Source organism: Barbatula barbatula (genome assembly GCF_947034865.1).
Source record: "Barbatula barbatula genome assembly, chromosome: 18".
Classification (NCBI taxonomy): domain Eukaryota; kingdom Metazoa; phylum Chordata; class Actinopteri; order Cypriniformes; family Nemacheilidae; genus Barbatula; species Barbatula barbatula.
The window spans coordinates 10053038-10069588 of record NC_136781.1 but is presented as its reverse complement, the minus strand read 5'-3'; the positions used below and the strand labels follow the sequence as shown (position 1 = coordinate 10069588).

Below are 16551 nucleotides of genomic sequence, written 5' to 3'. Positions count from 1 at the left end.
ATGATGAAATGGTAAATAAAGCGCTAAGAAATTAACATCATATAGTGTCCATTCATTGAAAAATGCATTAGCCATGTGTGAGAATAGTTTTAATGTATCCAATTTAATTTGTGCTGCATCATAATGTGCCAAACAAGTTAGCAAATAATGGGAACAGAATATGAATCACATAAAAGATAGAAACAAGCTGGAAAAACAGGCAAGAAAGGGAGAAAAACTATGCGGATCAAGCTATCCCAAAGTATCCCGCCTGACCTTTTGATCCCCTTTCGCTGATGTCAGTTCCTCCCTGCACTCTTCCATTGTCAAACCTCAGGAAGGGCCAGAAGCCATCCAAAAACCCCACAGGCCAGCAGGGCGGACCCAGGGTCCCATACTTCATTAGAATCACCCAAAAATCTTAAGATTGCGTGTGTGTGCTTCAAGAGGGGGAGGTTCAGGGTGATCTGGTGCCCTTGGGCAGCAAGAATGACGAAGTACCTTAGTAGTGAAAATAAGGGCCCCAAAGACAGAGTGACTTCCTCTTGTGCTGCCCATGTTTAATATCCACAGAATTAAGAGAGTCAGCATGGCTGCACAGGTCAGTTCAGCCACACCACGACCCTTACGGATGAGCTTCAACAGGAATGCACTGGTCCCTGATAATCTATAGTACTCTATTACTATCTGCACTGTTTCATCTTAAAGGAACAGATAGGGTTATTAGCACAGAGTGCTCACATATGAGGAGGCTGGGTAAAATTCCACTTCAAAACTAAAATTCCACACACTCAATACAAGACTTTTAAAGGTGGTGAAATGATAAAACACCCAGCTGACAGAAGGACGATTGCGGTTGCTTTCAAGTCTCAGCAGAAAACCTCCCACAAAAAGTGACGAATATGGTGTGAAAGAAAAGGTAAATGCAAAGATTTATTTAAATTGCATAAATTGCAACAACTGTCAGTAAGCTCAGCCAAAAAATACAATTCCAACCACTTACTGAAAATGTAGAGTAAAACAGCTGAAATCTGTGCTTATCTGTAACAGAGTGATAAGACTCAAAAGGTGAATGATTCAACCAAGCCACACATGGAGAGAGTTTGAGTTTATGTGTGTATGCGTACATGTGACAGATTGTGTGTTTATGTATGCATATGTGTCAGTGACAGGCCTATAAGCACTAGAAACCCGAAGTAAAAGTGCTAAAAACTCCAACCCCATCTCTCACATTCCCAGCACTAACACTTTCTTCTGTGCACAGGACTGATGCTTGAAGACCTCAGGTTACCCGCCAGTGACCCGTTATCAATGAGCCTGCCCGAACTCCCAGATGCTTATCTGTCAGTGAAGGTTTACATCTGCTCTGAGGGTCAAGTGCTTCCAACAGCTGTTTTCTTTTCTTTTCTGATTTGTGTGGCTCACGGTTAAGGGTTGTATTGCGTGCGATTTTAGCGTTTCTTCATATTAGTCTGAGGTGAGCATCTACATCTCATCTCTCGCCTCTTCTTACGTCTCACAGGCAGTTCAATCTCTCTTCTTCTTCCACCAAACCCCTAGAGCAGAGGAAAGAAATCAATTTAAGCTGCTTTTATTCCACCCAAAGCTTCGCCCAGGGCGACGGATACTTTACATGCTGGTTTAAGTGTTGTTTCGCACTTCATTCCCAAATCTTGTCTTTAGAACAAAGAGGAATATGATCTCCACTTCTCTTGAAGGGTTAAGGTAACAACTTGCGGTAATCAAAAAGTTCCTCGCTAAGTAAAACCAAATCTCATTGTCTCATTGGGTTCAATGTATCCATGATCCTGGCACAGGCGCCAAGATGATTTGGGTGCAGCTATTGTGCTTTTAAACTGATAAAGATGCTCAATCTGACATTCAGGGCACCTCAATGCATTGAATACAGATAATAATCTTGCAAAGAAAAAACACATTTGGGATTTTTCACAATCCAAATGGCCATAAAGATGACAGCATGGTGTCATTAGAGGTTTGGCTCTCTAAAGCACAAATTAACATAAAATAAAATTCTAAACACGATCAAGTGGTAAAAATATTGATAAAAATCTCAAATGCAGTCCATTTTAATAAACTTTTGTTTGTAAGAAGCAACTTCCTGAGAAAGACATGATTTTAATGACCCCTAAGGGAGCACTGTTGTGGTGGGGAGGTGCGTCATGCCACATACATCAAGGAACTACCCCATCCGGTGATGCTAAGAAAGGACTGTTTTAGGGAAAAGGAAATTACTTCATCTTCTGCATCTGTAAAGGGTTGTGCTTCCTGTGACACAGCTTGCGCTCAGGAATGAGGTTATTATTCTTAGGTCTGTCTTCATCGATGCATTGTGTCAGTCATGTGCAATAACACAACTCTATACATAAATCCTATATCAGCTGTGAAACCTATTTTAAGCAGATGGGTAGAAAAGACAAAAGGCTGGTGACGTCTATGACTATGACAGATGAACGACTAGATTCTATTGATTGTTGATTCAACAGAGACACCTCTTTTTGTATTTGTCTCCTACAGACAGGTTGTTAGTCTGTTCTTCTTTTCATACAAGCAAGGTCATGTGTTTAAGGTCAATGGTTCGATTCCCCATATACTGATGAAAGACTTAAACAAACTGTAAATCACTTTACATTAAATCATATGCCAATACATATTATATACCTACACACACATATATATACTATATATATAGTATAAAATGCACTATATATATACTGTATATATATAAACGAATATATATATATATATCCAGATAAGTGGATGCTTTAATGGTTGCTCAGTGGCATCACACCTCAATGCATCAATGCAACCATACCTGCCAACCTGTTGGCTAAGGCTGTTCTGTCCCCACTGGCACCGTAAATGCATGATCAGTGCCCCCGGTTCCGTATGGCGCAACATTACAATACACAACAACATTTTATTACATGGTCATTGGGCAGCCAATATCGTTTCCTTCCGTTTCAACCACAGCCAGTGGCTGGTTCTCTCAGCAACAGTGGCAAGTCCTTTGATTTGATGGCAAGTTCAGTGGCCTATCCTCTGATCCCCACTTCCTTAAACAGCCTTGCAGTGGAATTGGAAACAAAGCCCCTGCAGCCCACTTCCACCGGTAACACTTTCGCTGACTATCCTCCGCTGCAAAGTTGGCATACCGGAGATTCTTCCTTTCAAATACTTTGTTAATGGCTTCTTCCCAATATACAGTCAACTCCACTATGATTAGTGTCCTACTGGAGCTGGAACACAGATCCATGTCCGGCCGCAGATTGGTCACTGCGATCTCCAAGGGGAAAGTAAGTCTGTGGTTTAAATCAACTCGCATTGCCCACTCCCTGGCTGTAACTCAACATAATTGAAGCTAGGGATAAGGGCTTGGCCAGATTTTTCTGCTAAAGGGTTTCCTTTGAGCGAGTCAGCCTGGGTGTTTTAGGGGACAGCATATGGTGCCACTCTCTTGGTCTCTGTTGCTGCAGCCAAGCACTTTAGTACTTGATTGTGGCGCCATGTGTATCTCCCCTGTGTCAAGCTCTTCTTACAACCGACACAAAATATGTTTATGGTTTGCTGGTGCAGCACATTGGTGACAGGCTGGATCCTGTCCACACCAAACATGCAGATTTGTTGGTGAGGGCAGCACATCACATGTAGCTCTTATGATAAAACTTAGCCTGCTTGTTTTCATACTCCACAGCTCCCTCCAAGTGATTTTGGACCTTTCATTAATTTAGTTTCAATTAAAATTATATTTAAAAACAACCATGGTTGACCTAGGTGCTTAACAATGTCCATTTCAATGCCTTCCTTCCTCATCCAGCGGCCTTGCTGGGCTTAAGAGACCACTGTGGCACATCTGTTTGCCTTCTCTGGATGCCAAACCTCCTCCACTACAAGGTGAAGGTCCTTTTGTGTCGCTTTTCACCATGTGGGTGTGGTTGATCCCAAACCAAGTCCCCCTCTGCCATATTGAACTTGTCCCACAATGTCCCTATGGCTGAGGGCTGCCTTCACATCTGCTACCGCTGTTGCTGGGTTCCATTTCCTCCCTGTCGCTGCTGTTGGAGCAGCATCTCTTACACAGGGATCACAGGATTCTTTGAGCATCATCTCCAGCCTTGTTTTGGTTAATTTATATTCCTCCACAAGGCTTAAAATGGGATGAGATAGAGCTCCATTCCCGTACAGCCCTATTTTGCTAAGGCATCTTGGTAGCCCTAGCCATTTTCTAACTTGTGTAATAAATTGTTTGCAGCTTTTCCAAAAGTCTCAGCTTTCGAGGTCCAAACAATGTCTTCATCCATCCATTTTCTGGTCTACTGCTGTGGCTGGGTTGTCTCCAGGTTACTGAGTGCTGGTAAGTTTGTGCCTGGTTGGGCTTCGTCTGGGGTTCTGATACACTGTGGGCTATGGTGCTTATCCCACCACTGGGCTTCACCCGGCTGATTTGCCTTACCTCTTGTGAAGCATTGTCAATGCGAGGCCCCTCACTAAGCTTTCTCCAGCACTTCATCCTGCCCTGATGGATTTTAAGACCTTTCTATGATGTTACCTTTGTCCAGCGGCAAATGCATCTCTGTGGTTCCTGTCCTGTTGTTCCAATATATAGTATAATAGTCTAAATGGTATATAGTATAAAATAAGTATTAGGTATTTAGTTTGAAAAGTATTACATAATAATTATTAACCCAAGCATGAGGAACAGTGATAATGAGGTTTTATGCAGAAAGCTTCTATCTAACCCAGCGCTAATTCATCCAGAAATAAACTGTAGAGTCAACAGTGACACATTCAGTAATGTATTAAGGCACAACATGTATCACCTGTATACAGCGATCTCCATGTCTAGAGCCATCTTCTGATTCAGCAGCTCTTCATTGTCTTCACTCTGTTCCTTCACTTGGAGATTAAGATCAGCCTCTTCTTCCTCCAGCTGGCAAATGTAATTCTGGCCAGAAAGAGAACATTGGTGAGAAACTGAAAGCTGCTTTCAGTGCAATATGATTTCATAGCGATAGTACCTCCAGCTCATCTATTTCCTCGAGGTATTTGGCTCTCCTGGCCTCAATTGCATCCTCCAGTTCATCTCCACCTATCTCAAGCTCAGCCACCTCTTTTTGCAGCTCTGGAATCTACAATTAAACAAGTGTGAGATTTGGAGACACGTGACTGCATGGATATTATTTACCTGTATTATGTACAGATTTGTATTGGTTTAAAGCGTCTGCTAAATGAATAAATGTAAACTAGTGTGTGGGCGCAATTAAAAAAACGCAGGGAGTGGAAATGTATGCGGGTGATAAGCCACACATTTGAAAACATAGACGTAATATCTTATTTCTATAAATCACCAACGCAATCTACAAAGAGCAGAGCAAGTAAGCATTAAGTAATCGTGAAAATACCAGTAAATTGACAAGCGCAAAAGTTATCGCGTTGCGTGATTTGTTTAAATAATCTTTTCTCTAATCAATTTTGGGCTGAATGGGAAACGCAAATGCAATAAGTTTAAGACCAGGTCCGAGTTTTCAATTAATCCTGACAGTAGTGTTTTAATGCCAAAAATGTGATTGCCTTAAATTGCTATGCTTAAATACTTGCATCTAGCTGTAAAATTTAAAACATTAATCAAAATCTGCAGTTTCTCAGGACAAAGCATCCACCCATCCAGCTCATAGGGTTATTTGAGACAATGCCCTGAGTGGGCGGAACAGTAATCTATTGTATGTATGAGTTGTATGTACATTAAAGAGTGTTTAATGTAAAGAATCTAAAATATAAATTAGTTTTGATTTGTACAACATTTGTGTCTCTGCATGGTTCCATTTATTTTATTTCAGTTTTGATGAGTATTATCATTCTACAATTATACAACTGTACATAAACAAAACCCACCCCTGTAGCAACATAAATCTTACTGTAACACTGTTTTAGTGATTAATGGCTATTTTGCTCCCTAACTAGCACTTCTGAAAACACGTCTGAAAACAGTTGCAAATTTCATGTTGCATAATTCGCCCAACAACAAACACAACACAGAGAACTGTCAGGTACACTTCTGTGCACGAGCTGCCCTGCTGTGAGTAATTACTGTAATCACGTAACTTAAACAGTCAGCTGTCAGAGATGGATGGCGATTGCTCGCTCCGTTTCTCTTTGAGGTAGATCACGGGAGGCTCCGAACTCTGTTTTTAACATGCTGATGATACATCAACTGATGAAACTGGTAATTGGTTGTTGCTCTACTCTTGGTGAGATTGGGAGGTCCGGCCTGCTGAGAAACCGGGCATGTCTGTCCCATAACGCACAGAATGAGCTCAATAAGACCCGATTCACCACCAACAGCTTGTTAAGCTAAACTGTCCTTAAATGTCAGGACAGTTGTCAGCTGTGGCCTAATGGTTGCCGGTTCTAGTCTCAGTACCAGCAGGTCATGACTGAAGGGCCCTTGAGCAAGGCACCTTACCCCTGATTGCTCTGCAGTAATGTGCCACTGTATAAAACTACTTGCAAGTCGCTTTGGATAAAAGCATCTGCCAAATGAATAAAGGTAAATGCAAATAGATCACTAGATTCCATCATTGAATGGCAACGGTAAATAAGCAAATGCAAATTTTAGAGACATGGTTAAAGCAAGATGAAACAGAAGAGATAGAGGTCATATGAAGCAAAGCATTCTGTCACTGATCAGGGAACAGGATCCTGTGTTATGAGAGCAGGCACTGCGAATTCAGACGGTCAGTTTATTTTAAAAGAGGGTCTGTGACCGCAACCACAGTAATTGGAACCAAACCATCTTATTTGTTATTTCAAATGAAATGGTGTGGGTTGTGTCCGACCAATGATTTTTTAAATCTGCTGAATGTAAACCGAGGGCAGCCCACGGTTCCTAATCGTTTTTAAACAAAAATCCCAAATGATTCAATGTACCATCACTTTCTTTACTGCCTCCTTTCACAAAAAAAGTTGTGTCTTCCTGCCGGAGAAAGAGGCTGACAGGTGAGATTTTATTACTACGGCACAGTGCGGTTCGCAGTCTCCCAAGGCGCTGCAGGAATGTGCGAAGTTTATGAAGTTTATGATTGGGGAGAAGCTGCGTTGGCAGACTGTGAAATGTATTTTTCATAATGGGAGACGGTGAATAGATATACACTGGTAGAGACGATACACTCCTCACATCTCCTGGTGCTGTCTGCTCCGAATAAACACTCCGGGCACCAGGAGATCTCTAACTTTATTCCTCAGCTGTCAGTCTGACTGAGGACTTTGTATTGTGAAACACCATCCCCCAAAAACCTCCTCAACTCCTACAGTTGTTCTTAAAGGTGCTGTGTTTCATTGTTTTGGAGGATCTATGGAAAGAAATGCTATATAATAAACATAACTTTGTCTTCAGAGGTGTATAAAGACCTAACATAATGAAGCATTATTTTATTACCGTCAGTGGCGGCTGGTGAAAAATATTCTCGGTGGGGCTGTGCCATACTTTTTTGTTTCCGTAACCATCGCAATAAAATTTAACACAAACTGCAGGACAGCAGTGCTCAGTGAAATAGTCAGTAATTATTTAATGCCAATATTAAAAAGTTGAGGCATTCGTACACAAAAACATAAACATCATGATGCACAAACACAAGCCTTTTATTTGCATTTAAACTGAACTTGTAAACAATTGACTATTTCTACATATAAGTAACATCTTTTGGAAAGGCTGTTGGTGCCATTGGTAGTAAATAGGCAACACAATATGCATGCTGTCAGAACAGAGTGGAAAGTGGACAATAACATTAAATTATTATAAAGTTTATAGGAATTCTTACACTGTATAAAGGATGTATAATATAGAAATGGATATCAAGTGGCTGAACTCAAACCTTTGACTGGAAGAATTGCATAAAGTATTTTATGATCAAACTAAATGTAACTAATTGTTAATGTGCTCCAGAACTGCAACAATTAATTGATACAAAACATATATACAGTAATATTAGCAAACACACTATTAACATTTTTTAGAGTACCATATATAACTGAATGATTTTTATGCTAAGGTCAACTATATACAAAGAAACGTGTGTGTGTGTGTGTGAAGCTACGGGAGAAGCCGCGCATATACTGCTTCCCTTTTTCGCTAGCCTGCTGTTTGATTGAGAGGTCAGGTTGATCTGGGCCCAGCTCTTTCACCCGAACTTTCTCCGACAAAGTTCTCCACTCAAACGGATCTTGGAGGAGAGATTTCACCGAGTTAGGGTTGGGTCTTGGAGGAGTAACGTCCGCGCTCGCCATTGTCGTTTAGTAAAAATGGCGCCCTTAGAGCCCAGTCCTTATTTTGTCAGGGCTTGGGGCGATAAAATGATCGCCCTTCTTGGATTCTATTTAAGAACGCTGATTGGCTAAATTTTATGTCATACATTCATATCTTAAATTAGCAATTGGCTTAACTGCTACATAGACCCGCCTCCTTGGGGCGCTTTCTCTATCGCCCCAGAGCTGATGAAGCGGTCAGACAGGCAGAGGAAAGGTTGCAAATATGATTTTGTATCATATTTTACATGTATTACTGGGTGCATTCCATATTTAAAACACACAAATATTGACATACTGATGTTTTTCTCATTATTATTACTATTTTTGTTTTAATTGTTTTAATTTTTTTTTTTTTTTGTGGCTTAAGGGGGGCGGCGCCCTAGCGCCCTCTATTGGCCGGCCGCCACTGATTACCGTAGAACTAGATATTTCTATTTACATTGATTTAAGGGGATACTACGGGTCCCCTTACATGGAATTCACCATGTTGTTTCTACAGTAGCCCTAAAGGGACAAAGGGGTGTAGTGAACCGATGGATGCAATTTACAACCTCACCGCTAGATGCAACTAATTTTCATACACTGGACCACGTAGATTACCCCTATAACAGGGACCGATGATGAATCGTTGGGGTAAATGGCTGGAAAATTGTATTAATTGATTTGTCCAGTTCCTACACATTTTTATGATGTTATGTTTTCCAACATACAGACTTCCCTGAAGAAATTTTAGACCATATTTAACACATAAAAAATATGGTTTTATAAATCTAACTGTTTACATGTATATTATTATAATATTTAAGCCAAACAATCAGTGGACTTTTATAGCTATACCTCATATATTATTAACACCAAACCAAGACGTTTTCAATGCACAACATTTTATAATTGGAATTTAGTGGGATGTCAAATTAAATAACTGAATACCTTCAAACCACAGCAGCAGAAGGATTTGTTAAATATAATTCATTAATGAACATGAAAACAGAATTAAAATCTATTAACTTGGCTTCTTTCAAAATTTGACAACTTTCAATCCAGGCCTGTGCAGGATTTTAGAAATACAGAGGTCCGACAAATACAGATAGAGCAAATTTGATATCAATACCTAAAGCCATGTCTGTCTTTTAATGTTTATCAGTGATGAGCAAACACAAGGCCAATTTATATTTTTATACAAATATTACCAGATTGAAATACAATCAATCTTTAAAGAGCATTTGGGTTTGGAATGACAAATTTAAGCGCTATTCCTTTGACTTTTTGTGCAGCTACAGACATAGACATCAAACAACAAGTTGCAGCCCCTTTTTTATAAAAAATATGTTATAATAATATAGAAATAGAATTAAAGAACAAGAATCAATTGATGCGTTTGAAATATTTGCAAATAATATTGTTGTTTTAATAGGCTAACCACAACCTATAAACGAGTCTAAGCCATGCAGTTTAGGATGAACTAGTGAAGGTCTGGTAATGTTTTTGTCTCGTTTCAACATTTTGTAGTTTGCATTATTGGATATTATAATCGGCCGTTTAGTCAGGTTTGTTATTTAAATGTTGACGCAATTCAAGCACGTTCAAATTGGGAGTGCAAACTCCCGAGCTCTCTGGAAAGATGGAGAAAGCAATGGGTCTGTTTTGCTGTAGCTCAATGTGTTACTGGTAACTTTCGGGAACTATTGAGAGCGCCAATTGATGTGAATAAAACGGTTCCATTGACGGAGTTGATGCAACTCAACTTGCTTTTTTCCATACTAATCCAAAACCCGTAGTAACCCTGATTGGCTATTGGAATCTATACATCTTTAAGGCTGTATGACGTATACAGCCTGCACATTTATCTCTAATTTACATCCGCTTCAAATTAAACATGGTATCTTCTCTAAGTGAGGTCTCGTGGTGGGTCAGAGCTCAAGTGTGCTGTTGAGAGTAAACTCACTCACCAGGTCCTTGAGAACATTCACATCCGTCTCTTTGGAGATGTCCTTTACTTTTCCTCCAGTCGGCTTAGCCAGCTCCTCCTTCCCCATTCTGACAGCATCAGTGCTCAAGGCCCTCATAGCTCTGGATTCAAACTGAAACACAAGAGATTTACAGCTTCAGGTTTCTCTACCACACAGAGTAACCCAACCCAACCAGAGTTTTGCAGTCTGTGATGATGAATCACTCATTATTTCCAAATGAAAGAAGAGCAAATGAAGGCACATCAGGGGAGCAGGTGCAACAAGCCAAAAATCAGCCTCCAATTACTGTTCGCCCCAAAACCCAATCAATACCAATTGTGAGCGACACAACCCGGGCCTTATGCAACTCTAATGAAACAAAGAAAAAGTTTTTGGCTCTGGCTCTGGATGCCTGACTGAGCAATGAATAGAGAAAACGACTAAATAGAAACAGAAAGGTGGTATTTCAATGAGAAAGTAGTCAGAACACATGCTTCTACGTGCATTGGTTTTTATGCAGTTGCTCTTGGCCTTCTTGTCTTACACCTCCGCACAAACACACACTAGAAGACTCCCGTCTCCCGTCAATCCAATCCAGTCTTCTGGTTGAGAAGTGCGCTCTACTCCTCTCAGGACCCAGTCTTGGAAGGGCTCCAAAGTTCTGATTACTTCCACGACCTCAGAAGAGAGCACCCACTCCTGGGGCAAACAGGGTCAGAGGGCACTGGTGCTCTAGGATGACCTCTAGAGTGCCCTCTCTACTCATACGACAATAGTGCTCTGTGCGGGATGTGGACAAAGCTCTCAGGTCAACAAACATCACAACTGTGAAAAAGGAAGGAAAAGATGTGCATAACAGACACATTGAGATGTGCTAAATACTTTGAAATGCTGAAATTATGAATAAGTCGTTTTTACTTTTATGTAACCAAAAATTTAGTTTTGTTCAGGTTCGGGATGCTTTCTGACTTTCCCCATAGACTGCAATGAAACCGACTTTCAAAGGGCAGAAAGGGAGTAAAGACATTGTAGAAATAGTCCATGTTACTCCAGTGGTTCTATAAAGCAACGAGGATACTTTTTGTGCACAAACAAATATGGATGACCATACGTCGTATGCGCACACATGCGTAACTTGATCATCCGCACATGCGTCGCAGTCAGACACTGAAATGATGACAAAATGTAAATTTTTGGGTAAAATATCGTAAGACACTTCAACTTTTTACTCACATTATTATATTGCCCATAAGAAAAATATATAAAATACAGAATACAGAAGAATTTTCATAAGTGATCTTAATGTGTGTGTGTGTGTGCGTGCCTGTGTACTGAAAATTTTTTAACTTTTTCTTGCTGACTGAAATGTTCAAATTGGCTTGGCATAAAGTCCATGGTACGATATCCGTTGCAATATTTAAAGTGACAAATAATGACTTGGAAATATGCCATAAGCATTCTCTTTTCTTTATCCTCTAATCCTAACTGTTGCTTAGATGTACGAGTTATAGTTGGGTGTGTCAAACGACATTAAAATCCCTTTTATAAAATAAAATTATTGCACCTGATGGACCTTGCCAAAGGTAACATGTACAATATTTTTTTCTAACATTCTCTATGTTAGGCCCGGACGACCACGATAATATTGAGACAATTTTGCACAATATCAATAATATGGTTACATCCCTAAAAGGCACCAAAGTACAGTCTGTGAGGAAAATGTTGTCGGTACCCATAAGAAGGTCAGAGTCTTCATATACAGTCTGTGTGTATGCAGTTTACCTTTAGGCTCTTCGCCAGCTCGCTGTAATACTCCTTGATGTCAAGGATAGTAGGAATGATATCAAAAGCGGGGAACTGCACTGATACCATTGGGTAACTTTCATCCACAGGCCTGGGCTCCCTCAGTTTCTCCACCCTCTGCCGACAAAACGCAACATTATGACTTTCTCATTTCTCTTCAGGTAACAATATCTGCCCCCGTTAGTTCGGCCAGCTGTTCATTATTCTAACCCCAATGAAGTGTTCATGAAAAAGAGGTGAGTAGCCGAGTCTCAGCTTGTTCTTTTCAACATGAGTAACGAGAGTGCGTTAGATGTATTGATGGAGCATAAGGTGAGCGGGATGCTGAAAATAGCAGTTAATAAACCAAAAGCAACTTCTGTTTTCATTTCATATGCCTGTGAGTTGTGCCGCACATCCCAGAGGGAGTATGTTAAATACGGTACGGATTAAAGATCAGGAAGGAGAAAACACAGGCCGGCCGAGTTTTCTCTCTTTCTATCACTCGTGTTCCCCCAAGACCCCCCATATGGGAGATTACTACATTCTTTCGCTCTGTAATTTGAGGAACTGTGTTTCCTGTTAGTCTCCATTCCCATAAACCCATTTTCCTTACGATCACAGGAAACATCCTAAATGGCAAAAGCCCCAATCTGCCCCTTACAAGACTGCCCTAAATTCAAAGCTCTTGGATAAAGCGTCCTGTTATGATTTATAAACCTCAAATGAGAATTGTATATAGAGGACACAGCCTTACCGTTTCGTGCTGCCTCTCCATAGCGACCAGCTGCTCCTCATAGATGGCCACTTGCTCTCGAAGGGCCAGGCAGTCAGTGGTAATTGCATCCACCTCCTGTGGGGGGCAGTGGAAATAAAGGTCAATGCACTTATGCTTCGCAAACATCACGGTGCCACCAGGCAATGACAATTGTGCCCGCAATGCAGGGGAGATGAGATACACACACACACACACACACACACATAGACAGCCCTTCCTCCCCTATACGGACAAAGCAGGGCTTTATTCGGTTCATCTGGGTATCTTAAGTGCCTGATTAATTGGCGATGAATTCAATTACATAGAATGAAAGCATTTGCATGTGAATGCTGCAGTGTGACGGTGGGTCTGGGCAGCAGAGGAAGCACAGAGCTGGCACGGTGGCCGCTGTTCCCGTTATCTCAGCATGAACACAAGCTTGGTGCTGGAGAGAGTCTAGACATGGTTTTGAAGCCGATTTGCAGCTGCTTTTCCACGCAGCCGAAGGGTTGAGCTTTACCATGTTACCCTCTGCTGAAAGGACTGCATTCCATCTAAACGCAATACTGGCGCCGCTTTCTCATGCTATCATTAACCATTGCCATTACGACTTTAAAATGCCAGCAAAAATCACTGGCAGATGCAGCAAATGAGTGAAAATACATAACATCCCTATAAATGTTAAGTAAGTGATTTAGGTATGTACTGTAAACACTAATGTGAGATTTGTCGTCTATGAACAACTGGAGCACAAGTGACCTTAAAGGGATAGTTCACCCAAAAATCTAAGTTCTGTCATCATTTATTCGCCCTCATGTCGTTCAGAATCTCTATATGAACAAAAGACGATATTTTGAGAAATGTCTCAGTGGTTTTGTGTCCATACATAGGAAGTCAATGGGGCCAGTGTTGTTTGGTTGCCAACATTCTTCAAAATATCTTCTTTTGTGTTCTGCAGAAGAGAGAAAGTCAAACAGGTTTGGAATGACATGATAGAAGAATTTTCATTTTTGGGTGCACTGTCCCTTTAATTCTGTTAAAGAACATGTTTCTATTACATTTACATTAATGTATTAGGCAGACGCTTTCATCCAAAACGTTTTACAGTGCATTACACCTTACAAGTTGTAAATTTTTCAGTATGTGTGTTCACCAGGAATCTACCAGCTGAGCTGAATGAAGGATTTGTATAATATATATACACCTGCAGTGTTAACCTCTTGACTACTATACTGTAACTACATCTTTCTCTTTCTGTCTCTCCAATCCTCACTTTACAGCCCAGACCGAGAACTAAGCCCTTCTCCCCATTGCATCTGGGAGATATGAGAGGCTGAATGAGTGAATTATTAGGCATGGTGAAAGCTTTCCCACATCGGCTGTTTTATTGCAGATGTGCTCAGACATCTGTGCGGTGACAGAGTGGTTTATACAGAAAGCGGCTCAGATTTCAGAGCGGCCGCTGGCCGGGAGTCAGTGAGGCCTATAATAAGAATTCTCCAGAGCTGATCTGGGAACAGCAGCTGGGCTGTGACACGCTAGAGACTTTCAGATACCTCCACTGAAGTTAGAACACCCTACCCCATCCAAAGCACAGGCATACACTGCCATCTAGTGGTGGGACTGTGTAGAACGTTTTTGTATGCATGTGGTTTTTCTGTACAAATATAAAGATTTGATGCAGTATATTGATATAATACTGTATTTAAAAGCTAAAACACCCAATAAAACCCACAAAACTGTCGTTTTGATTTGACATGTTTTGAACATACCACAAATCAAATTACAACTACAGTTTTCACATCATTACCACTGAAACATCTTCCCGTTCCAACTGCAAAAGAGTCCTTTGCTCTACCACCTCATCGTATTTCATCAGCAGACGCTGCAGCTCGCCGTTCAGCTCTTCTGTGTCACATAAAATCGTCTCCTGAGGTAAACAAAAGACAGCATCGGATCACAGCAAGTAAGGGGACAAAGGTATTGTTCACCCCAAAATAGTATTTATTTCCTCATTTGCTCACCCTCATGTCATTCCACACCTGAGTTTCTTTCTTCAGCAGAACACAAAAGAAGATATTTTGAAGTTGCACTGGACACAAAACCACTGAGACATCTCAAAACATTTTATTTTGTGTCCCACAGAGGAAAGAGCGTCATACCTGCTTTAAATGACGCGAGGTGAATAAATGATGACAGAATTTGTATCTCTATAATAATACCATCCATCTTGATACAATACCTTTTCTCTGCGCAGTCTCTCTATTACAGCCTCTAAACTGTTGTCCGCAGGGCCCCAGATGCCGACAGCTGTAGAGCTCGACTCAGACTCCAGCCTATCCTCCAGCCCGATGATCTGAGCCTCCAGAGAATCGTTCTCTTCCTCCAGACTGTGAACCTACCGCACATCACACATGCAAAAGGTACGAAAGTTAAGCAGTATGGAAAGGTTGCATCATTTATGTTTATGAGTGTAGCTGCATAAGGTGGAATTTTTAAAAGTGCTATACATTAGGCGTTGTGATTGAGAACCCAGTCATTTCATGACCTTAATATGATTTTCTTCAAACCCTCAGGCAAATGACTGACCCCATTAACCATCATGGAAATATAATAATTGGGCCACACACAGAGAGACCATTAGTTTCTCATCTAATTGTTACCCTGAAGAACGAGTGTCAGACATTTAATAAAAGAGGAAGCTTAAGTCTCACCACATCGATAAGGACAGCCAGTCGATCATTAAGCGTGGCGATGATGGAGCGCTCACTTACAAACCGAGCCGCACCCATCTTGTTTAGAGTTCGGAATGCAGCAAAATCTGGCTCGGAGCATTCTCTCGCTGAAACATCAGTCCTGTCAAACATACTGAATGCTTTTCAATGACTATAATGGTTTGTTTATTTTTCAGCAAACACAAGGAAACTATGCAAAGAAAAACGGGAAATACTGAAACTTGAAAGAGCTTAACTATTAACACATTTACGCATTCCAACAGACAAGCGCAGAAAGTTTAGAATTTGAGGAATAAGCAATGAGGTCAATGTTTAATTTCATTCAAATCATTTGCACACAACTAAACACCAGGTGTGACTCTAGCACACAGTAAGCAGACACAAGGCCCGGAAGGCCAAAATGGCAATTCCACGCCGTTAACTACTCCTCATTCATTTACTATCTTGAGATACTGACCTGAGAGCAGAGCGGGCCTGGAATCCACAACGTTCTGCGGACTGCATCCACCGCTGCTCCTCAAACAGCTTACGGTATGAAGACACTCTTAGCATGGCCATGGTTGCAACAAGAAAAGGTGGGAGAGATGTGAACTCCACAAGACTGGGGACTTTATAGATGCTGGTGGTGGGAATGTCGCACACGCTTGCGGGATCTCTCACTGAACATTGGGTTGACTAACTAGGGCAGCCCTGTCAGAAGAGAAACCTTTCACATGGAGCAGAGACAATTCAGAAACAGTGGCCACTCCTTAAGAGAGCAGTTATACTTAAACACCAGAACAGACAGAGAAGAGAATATAAACGTTGAAAATCAATGTTGTTGATTTTTTTAAACATATTTGATATGTTAAAAGATGTTTTATTTCGTTTTTCTGACCACCATAGTGTGATGTGGTGGGTGGGAGCTGGATCTCTCAAAGTATGCCCCAAGGCACTGCTCCTTATAGAAAAGACACATGAAATTCACATGCACAAAAACAAATGTGATCACATGTGAAAAGTGGTTGGAACATTTTCCTTTGAAACC

General features: G+C 41.0%; 1 protein-coding gene across 1 annotated transcript; it reads right to left on the bottom strand.

Annotated features, from left to right (window-relative positions):
- Positions 1–893: 893 nt before the first annotated feature.
- vimr2 (vimentin-related 2) lies at positions 894–16082 on the bottom strand (the record flags this gene model as incomplete). Its single annotated transcript, XM_079479453.1, has 10 exons — positions 894–1535; positions 4818–4942; positions 5016–5126; positions 10251–10382; positions 12033–12170; positions 12790–12885; positions 14600–14719; positions 15032–15187; positions 15504–15645; positions 15982–16082. The coding sequence occupies 10 exons, from the start codon at positions 16080–16082 to the stop codon at positions 1496–1498; spliced, it is 1161 nt and encodes a 386-aa protein (XP_079335579.1). The 3' UTR covers positions 894–1495.
- Positions 16083–16551: the final 469 nt, after the last annotated feature.